Genomic DNA, 9,725 nt, shown 5'->3' on the forward strand with positions numbered 1-9,725 from the left:
GCATTTGTGTGGGTGTGTGTCAGTGTGTGATCAGGACTGACCATCAAGCCAGACCAGCCAGGAATAAGGATAATGCTCAGGAGGCCAGTGTTGGTGTGGCCATAGGTGTGATCCAGGTAACCACGGGGGACAAGAGGGCTCTGAAAGTTGGCCAGCAGAGGACGAGGAGCTCCAAACCAACCGCTGGAGAGTGCCATCTACAGCTGTGTGTCTGTCTGAGGCAACCGGGAGACAAGAGGATCCCGGGCCAGCTACTGGGCAGAGTGGGAGTCTTGGACCAGCTGCTACAGAGTGATCCATATTGACTTATATTGACAGATATATAAGTATTACTATAAAAATGTATGAAATCTCATTAGATTATACTAATGAGATTTCATCCTGGGCAGCCAGAGAGGGGGAAGAGGATGAGGCCATTGATACTCCTTGTGTCTGCCTGAATGCTGCATTTGCTTTCTGTGTCAGTCTGTGTGGCTGCTCATGGGTAAGAGGTATAGATGTATTGTGTGCCTGTGTGCCTCTTGGGAATGCATGCTCAGCCTTGCTACTGCTCATTCTGGACATGGAGCTGCAGCAGGAACACCTCTACTGGCCCACAGGATTCTGCAGCACAGCCAGCACCTTTTGTGGAGATGTATACAATTTCCTAGATCTTGAAAAACGTTCCTCAGTGGCAAATGTACTTTTTCCGGCATCACATAAATAAGAAATTAAAGATGAATAGAGAAAACCCTCACTTAAGAGCTCATGATGCCTGCCTAATAGCAAGCCACTAAATGAAATCTGTAACAGAACTAACACTATTTAAAATTCTTGCTAAGTGCGTGGGTTCATTCATGCCTGAAATACTAACCTACTGCCCATGGCATCAATACAAAATCTTGTATCTAGATTTTCACTGAAGTTCAAAACAATCAAGTGATACACACCAGCAGGTGTTTCAGCAACTGTAACTCACAATAAAAGGCAAAACATGACATCCAGTCACTTAGTTGAAGAGCTGTGGTTCATAGCTCTCATTAAAGTGTTCACAGGGGAGTACAGACAGTAAAATGACTGGTATGAATCAGTTTGTCCCTAAATAGTAGCAGTCTGCAACTTCCTCATGAGGGGAGGCAGAGGGGCAGGCACTGATCTCTTCCCTGTGACAACCAGAGACAGGATCTGAGAGCCTGAAGCTGTCAGGGAAGGTGTAGACTGGATATCAGGAAAAGGGTTCTTCATCCAGAGGGTGAAGAACAGGCTGGAACAGGCTCCCCAGGGAAGTGGACACAGCAGCAGAGCTCAAGAAGCATTTGGACAATACTCTCAAGCACACGGTGTGATTCTTGGGGCTGTTATGTGTAGGACCTGAAGTCAGACTTGATGATCCTTGTGGTCCCTTCCAACTCAGGATATTCTGTGATTCTAGGATAAATGGGGTCAGTTTAACATCCTTGACACACATGATCTTTAGAGACATTGGTTACCCCCCCAACACGTCTGAGGAACTCTTCATTGCACAGTATCCCCACAGTATCAGGCATAAATCATTGCATCTCACGCTTCCAGGCTAGGTAAAGGGCTGTTTTCCCAAAGCCTCTCTTTTAAAAGGCAGCGGCAGTGCCACCTGAAGGGTCCCTCAGCCAAAGCCAGACAAGGCGCCTCTGCTGAAGCTCGGGGAGACGAGAGGTCTCCATGGCAACAGGGGCCCCAGCACTCTCACAACCCCTCTTCTTCATCCTTTCCTCAAACTCAATTTTTCTTCCAAAGCAAATTGCTTAGTAGTTCAACTGAACACGCATAAAAAACAAAAGCATAATATCTATTCCAGGCAGACTTTTCCAAGGTGCGTCCTGAACTGAGCTTAACTGCTGCACAGTCCATGATTCCTGAGGCTTAGAACCACCCATACAAAACCGCAGGGGAAAATTATTACTACAGTGTTATGGTACTGCACGATGGTATTACTGTGCAGTTAGTATTACATGCAACCATCATATCATCATTTGCCTGATGCTTCTTTTTAGACTTGATTTTCAGTCACTTTTTGCTTTGCCAAACTTTATTTCAGCTAATCAGCAAGTAAATTAATCTATGCAAAGTGCCTGGTTTAGGAGATTTCATCTAAGACACTTCTTAGAAGTGTGATACTAGTGAAACAAAACATCATAATTCCCATCCCCAAACCTTTTTGTTTCTTACCCTCAGGTGGCACTACCCTTTTTGTGGGCACAGCTATAAATTTTGGCTGGGGCTCTTGCAGACATGACTATCATTCTTTAAAAATTCTCCCAGTCTAGCCTTGAGTCATATATCTGCATTATTTTTTACTTCAAGATTCCCTTTTCCATTCTTTACAGAAGATGCCTATGGCAATCTTTACTGGTAGCTATTCAAAACTGATATTTTATTCCTTACGTTAACATACATTTGCCTTTACAAACATTAGGTAAATGTTTGTGACCTAGGCTGTCTTACTTCAGGTTTGTATCCCATAAGAGACCTATCCCTTTAAAAATTAGTTGCTGCAATACTGTTTTACATCTCTCTGCACAGATACCAAGACAAGGAGAAGTAGATCAGTTTCAGGGACAGAGAGACTGGGAAATCCTCATGAAAAGGGGCAAGTCTGTCCTACAGGACACTGGGAAGGCAGCAGAGGTTTACTTTGCACTGTGATATTGATACCTCTTTCAAAGCACATCATTTTCCTTCAAAGCATGGCTAGAAACCAGGCTAGAAACTCAGGGCTTTCCAAAAAGTGCTATAACCACTGAAATAGAGTTGAAACTTTAGCAGAGCATCCTCAGCCTTTCCAGTTAAATTTCCTTCTGTACAGGAGAGATTTAGGAAGCCAAAAGAGCAAGTAACATAGAGCCTAATTCCCCAAACCTCAAATAAGGCACTGATCTAAAAGATCTGGAAAAGTTTCCTGGATTTGGGATTATGTGGGATACAGCTAGTAAAAAATGCATAGAGAGTAAGATGCATATTCAGTCTGGGGAATAGACATTAGCACTGAGGACATCTCTTTCTCATTGTAAATTGCATCAATTTTGTGTGTGTGGATCTTTTTTCCTAAACAACTGATAATAATTATTTTTTAAAGAAGAAATTCAGTTTTATATAACATGAAAATTGTGAACATACTCAAAGAGCCTCACGAACAAATATTGATTCTCAAACCTTGGAAATATGAAAAGAACAGAAACCCCAAATCAGTAAAGGGGAAATTTCAGTTAGATATATGGAAGAATAAACTGTGAGGGTGGTGAGGCACTGGAACAGATTGCCCCAGGAAGTTGTGGATGTCCCATTCCTGGAAGTGTTCAAGACTAGGTTGGATGGGGCATTGAGCAGCCTGCTCTAAAGGTGACACACTAAAGGTGTCCCTGCCCATGGCAGGGGTGCTGGAACGAGATGATCTTTAAGGTCCCTTCCAACCCAAACACTTTTGCTATCTATTCTACAATTCTACAATGGGATATAATCTCACCTAAACCTGACAGGACATGAGCATTCAGTTACACCTGTCAGTAAAAGCACAACTCAAAAGCTCCTCCACTTATCTGCTGTGACTTTTTATGTGAGTAAGTAAACTGTGGGAAAGCCCATGTTCAGAGAGAGTCCACATCCTCATCTGCCTCAAAACTGTTGTTTCTGGTCTTCCTTTCCCTTTTCCTGAGAAGGTGCTATTGTCCACTGCATTTCACCCATCATTTTTATCTCCCTTTCAAACTAAGCTCACTGTGCACACTGGTTCCCAGAGCTCTTTGGAGATCCTCTTCATTTCCCAGATCTCACCCTACTGCTCGCACTCAACTGAAAGAGGCTGCAGCCACCTCTAGTGACCTCTCCCCACCGAAACTCAAAAGTGATACACTCTCTTTCTTCCTTCAAAACAGAAGTAATAGTCTCTGCATACTGATTCCTTCTAATGGCAAGAGGGAAATACACCTTGCAGATCAGTATTGATGTACTCCTATATTCACCACAAAACTGATCTCAAGAGTCTTCTTTGCTAAAAAGAAAGCTATTAAAAAATTTAGTCACTTGGAAAGGGAGCCCTATGTCATTCCAAGCTTAAAATAAAGAAAAAGAAAAACAAGTTTGACTCTTCCTCGCCTTCAGCAGTATAATGAAACACTCAAAACAGCACTGTTCTGTCATATCACAGTGAGAACTAACACAAGAATTTATCCTAGTGTCCCAGTCTTCCCACAGGACTCAAATAGAGGTCTTAAATGGGAGAAAAGAAAACCACAACATGCATCTCTCTCACAGCTGACAACATTCTTCTGTGCAGCAGGGACCTAAATTAAATTCACAACACTGACTGTGATTCTTCCCTCTTGCAGGACGTGGACCTCTCCATGCTGTAGACTCCTGCTAATGTCAGACCCCTGTAATCATTATCAAGACTGAGTCATGTAGGTTTGTTCCATTTCAAGCTGAAACTAATTTCTTCCTTTAAAAGGGAAATTAATGCTATTTTATCAACAGCAAAGTGCCTTGGGCACGCACTGATGATGTGAAATGCACAAGCTGCACATCGACCCAAACCAGAAAGGATTCAAACCCACACATCCTATCCCTGAGGGGTGTGATCCCCTTCTCAGGCTTTAGGGAGAAGAATAGTCTTATCCACCTACTGAAGGGCTGCCCCTCTGCAAAGAGGAACCTGGGACTCACTAGAACAAGGAACTGCTATTCTGCAGCTTAACTGGGGGACTCACCTGATGGATGCCACTCACGCTCTAAGGACCAGGACAGAGGATAAACGATAACTTCATTAACAGCGTTTCTGTGAGCATTAAGTGTGAGGGAAATACCCAGCTGTTATCCCTTGCTGATGCAGAGTATCTCTGCATCAGCAAGGGATAACAGCGATACTGTTCAGCATGTGAACATACAAAACTTCTGGCACATATGAGAGATGTGGCTTTCTTTCCAGTAAAGAAGAAATAGTAGTACATTCATTGGGTTGATATGGGAAGACACTTTTAAAGACTCCAAAGTTTTCAGCTGTTATGATAGTGCGTATCATCAGTGTTTCAAATTAGCACTTCAGGGACACAGGGAGACTAGCAGCAAAGGCTACTAGTTTCAAAAAAATAGTTTAAATTGGTTTCCATCCCTGTAAATGCATGAGGCCCCCTGCTAACATTTGTCATGGCAGTAGTGCATTTTCATAATTAAAAAAGTATATTATTTTCTCCCCTGTTTAGCTCTTTGATAGGCCTGGAAAAGCTATTGATCTGGAAATTTCATCAGCCTTCCAGCCATCCAATCGGCAAATAAACCTCTTGTGACATGTTGAAATGTTTAAATGTTTTCTCAGTCCGCCTCCTGAAAAGAAATTGCAGGAGGGCCAAACCATAACTTACATTAATCTTGCAAAATTTGTACCTATGGTATTTTTTGGTTGGTTGGTTTTTAAAAACTCCTAGGTGCTGAAGAAATGATTACGTGATAATGCCTGTTTTTTTCTTCAAATAATTTTGCAGGATCCATGCTCATGAAACTAAATCTGGACATACAACTCACATTTATTCTCTCGAAGGTTCAAAACCCAAAAAAGAAAGAATTAAACTTCTGACTTTCCTCATCTAGTCTTGTTATTTTAGGACACTCTTTGCTGGCTATTGCTTTGTGCCAGGTACTATCCAACATACAGAACAACACAGAGCACCTATGATATTAAAAGTATCCTTTCCCCACACTATATGCGAAGAAGAAAAAAAGCAAGAACCGTGAGGATTATCTTCACTGTACAGAGGAATAATGGATGCCAAAAGACTCAGTGACTTACAGTAATAGCCAGTAAGTGCATTGTTGACTGGGACTCAACACTGTTCCATGCCTAAGCTTACCATCTTCTTAGAAATTATTTAAGTGATATTACATATTACCAAAATTAGATAGATATTAGAATTTATTACCATGGCCACAAAAATGGACTTTAGCATTACTCAAGATCAGGAAAATCCAAAAAATCCCAAACAAATCCTTGATTAAATGACCATCAGCATATTCCTGATGAACTCCCTTAAGAAAGCTGGGTGTTTTTTCATTCAAGCCCTGTGTGTAAAGTCTTGAATGATTGAGATAGTAGCGACATTTTACTGAAATCCAGCTTACTTATCTCCCGAACAGTACTAACTTGACTAACCATAAGGCTTATTTTGCCTTGTTTTTTTTGTTTTGGTTTATTTTTTGCTAAGAAATGTGCACATATTCCTAAGAAAATTTGGTATAAGCATCAAGAAAGCAAATGTACACACATTCGTAACATTATATAGCAATACCTTACTACCACATATCTAATCTATGATTCCTACTGTAAGTAGGCAAGATTGTACATAGTTATACATATTTACAGTATAAAGTACTTCTAAACGATTTATTTAAAAGGATTTATTTTAAGGATTTATTTAAAATTTATTTAAAATCTGCGGGACACAAATACCAGATTACTGTAGAGTGAAACAAAAATTCAGCAAAACTTGCTCAAAACACTCCACACCCTTGTTTATGTTAAAGAGAACAGATCCCATGGCAGCTGAAAATAAGCATGTCATCAACCCATCTAATTCTTGCCCGTTTAAATTCTGGTAGAAGAGGTTACTAAGAAATACATACACCTAATGTACAAGTTCTTCTCCGTGATGAACACATTTTATAGCAACAGCTTTTACACATCAAAACCTACAAGGAACTTGAAATCATACACCTGAGGACCAGAAATGCAGTAAGAAGAGTCACGAAGGCAACCAGTGATGCCACCAGCTACCTTTTGGTCTGCAGTCCCTGACCGCAAGGATTTAAAAAAAAAAAAAAATCAACAAAGAACTCCAGCAACTCTCACTCACCCAGCAGAGAGCCCACAAAGATGACAACCTGCACGGTGGTGGTGAAGTGCCGGTAGCTCTGCTCCTCGCCGTGCTCCTCGCCCTCCACGGCGCCCGCCTCGCTGACATTCCCGCCCTGCCACACCATCCGCCCGGCCGAGGCGTTCCCCGTCTCCAGAGCTCCGGTGACAGCCTGGGACGGGGCATGGTCGCTTTCATTCACCAACACCCAGCTTCTGTCGTACCCCATGGCGAAGTTCGCCTTCCTTGCTGCCACCTAATAATACAGGTTGTGCAGCCCTTGTCTTTAGTGAATGAATGGAGCCCGCAGGCAAAAGGATGCTTCTGAGGATAAAGCCCGGTCTCTGCCTCTCGGAGGCATCTTCACCACATGCCTGTGTCCCGAGAAACAGGGCTGGCTGTTCGCGTTTTCACCTTGTAAGTCATGACAGCCAGTAAACAAAAGCAGAAAACAAGCCAGGCTTCTCCTTCCGATCAGCTGTGCCATAGTTTTTGCTTCACACCGCCACAGGTCTCCTCAGCATGTTTTACCGCAATATGCGAGAGAAGGAATCACGGTCCCCAGAATCACACCCCGCACCGCGGCTCATCCTCCCTGCGTGCCGAGGGTCGCGGCGCGGCCGCCGCGCACACGCTCGCAGGGCCGCGGGCTCGCTGCACAGCAAAGCCGGCCTGCAGAACTGGGGGGGCCACCAGCTCTGTCCCCTCACTGCACTCTCAGCGTTGGCTCTGGCTTTGCTCACAGCCCTGAGAGAGGAAGAGCATGGCTTTCCCCGTGGCACATCTGCTCCCGCTCTCTCCTCTGCTCCTGCCCGCTCCGCCCGTGGCGAGACACGGCTCCCTCCCCTCTCTCTGCGGGCTCTGCGCGGCGCTGGACGCCGCGAAAACCCTTGCACACAGCGCCCAGAGAGGCCAGTGACTGCTCAGTGGCTGCCCCGGCGCTCCGCTGTTTCTCGGGGGAAATGAGCTGGGGTTTGAATCGCAAGGCGGGGGCGCTTGAGCGTCCAGCGAACCGAGGCGGCTCCGTGCGATCGCTGCGCGCCCCGCACTGAGCGCGGCTGGCAGCGACACCCCTGCTCCTTCGTGCTCCCACATCCCGACGCGGGCGCCGAGCCGCTGCGGGCCCGCGCTGCCAAACGCGGCGGCCATCCCGAGCCGGGCCGAAGCAGGAGCCGCTCCCGAGGCGGGCGCGCCGCCATCACACAGCCGCGGCCGCGGCGCTCGGCGGCGCCGCCATTTCGCTCGGGGGCTGTGGGAGCGGGCGGGCGCGTTTTAAACCGGGTTTTGAAACAGGTCCCTAATTCTGGTTATAGACTTCCAAAAGACGGTGCTGGGTTCTAGATACGTATGTTACTTGTTAAAATAGATATTTTACTAAATGTGTAATTTTCCAGAAAAGCAATTCGGTGGATGTAATGAGTTCGGGCATTGGTTCTACGGATGGTGTGCATCCATACAGTGGGTACACGTTTGCCTTTAATTTGGAGACGTTGGCGGGGCGGGGGGGTTAGTGCTAGGTAAAAATTAAGCCAAAAAGTTTTTTTCAACCACTGTCTACCAGTCTGGAAGTGCCCCGGGAAGAGGAGATATCCATGTGCTGAGCCCCTGCACAGCAAGGCTTCCTCAGGGACCCCAGGCCCATGAGATGTGTTCCAGTGACGTTCCCCCAGTCTCCTGCGATGTGAACTTTGGTGATCCAGGACAGAGCTCGGTGCTGTGCCGTGGGTTCAAAGGCATTTGCTGACCACAGGAATAGGGGACTGCCATTGTCCTATCCCACCACAGATCTTGGAGGATGTGCAAGCCTCTGCTTGTACCTCCATGTGTTTGGGCCCAGCCATTTGCAGCCTCCTCTCATTCCTCTGGCAGTTCATTGCTCCAGCCACTTTTCTAGTAATTCACATCTCTGACTCACTCTGATTGTGGCCTCAGACTCACTCGCCCTCCTACCTTTTCCTCTCACCCATAACTCATTCACTTTGTCCACACAGTCCCATTTTCCCCCACTTTCCAGGCAATAATCAGCAGCTTTCTCCATGTTTTCCCCTTACCTTTCCTTTCCTGAACAGGCTTCTTCCTCCTTTTGGCCTCCAGCATTCTTGTGGCCAGTGTCTGTAACCAGAGTCTGACCTCAGTCCCTTCACCTCCCAGTCACCTGCAAGGTGCTTTTCCTCACACAGCCGTCCCTTTCTTCAGTTCCTCCATCCGTATGGAATGATGACCAAGGAGCCAGGCAAGAGTTAATGCTTACTATCTACAGCCTGCACTGTGTACCCTCTGCATTGTCTTTGCACAGATCTGCATAGTCAAGAAAGATTGAGTTGGCTAAAGAAAGGTCCTGTGTGCATAGGATGGTCCAGGTTTGACTTAGGAATGGAACAGAACAGAAGTAAGTTGTATGACTGGAGCATTGAAGGACAACGTGGCCAAAAAAGAAATCTTTGCCTGATTAAAAGTAATTTAAATAGCAAAATACTCACACCTGCATATGCTAATAAGCTTAAGGAAGTACATGCTACCACAGAAATGACTGTATTACTCAACTTAACTCAGCGCTCTGCTTAGACCATGCTATAGATAACGTAGCAGGAGGGGGATCAGACTGTGCTGTATGTAAGGAGGGCAGGTCTGTTAGGAGAAACACCCTTAAAGACCTCAGAGACAGCTCTCAGACTACTCTCCTCTAGCTCCATCCAAGTGGAAATGCTGTCTTGGTAAGCGTGTACCTGCTATTATTACTACCCAAGTTAATACCATGTTATCATTAGAGCTCTATCATAGCTTGTGCATTTATTCAGACTTTGTATTTCTGTTGCTTCAATAAATCACATTATTTGTGAATCTGTGCTCATGGAAGTTTCCATTGAACAT

General features: G+C 45.1%; 1 protein-coding gene across 1 annotated transcript in view; it reads right to left on the reverse strand.

Moving 5' to 3' along the window:
- GPR176 (G protein-coupled receptor 176) overlaps positions 1-7,083 on the reverse strand; it is a 30,375-nt gene extending 23,292 nt beyond the window's left edge. Inside the window, exon 1 of the mRNA XM_041460074.1 lies at positions 6,855-7,083. Coding sequence (XP_041316008.1) covers positions 6,855-7,083 — 229 coding nt within the window. The remainder of the gene's footprint in view (positions 1-6,854) is intronic.
- Positions 7,084-9,725: the final 2,642 nt, after the last annotated feature.

This window comes from Pyrgilauda ruficollis, unplaced genomic scaffold, assembly GCF_017590135.1.
Source record: "Pyrgilauda ruficollis isolate IOZ18807 unplaced genomic scaffold, ASM1759013v1 scaffold14, whole genome shotgun sequence".
In the NCBI taxonomy this organism is placed as follows: domain Eukaryota; kingdom Metazoa; phylum Chordata; class Aves; order Passeriformes; family Passeridae; genus Pyrgilauda; species Pyrgilauda ruficollis.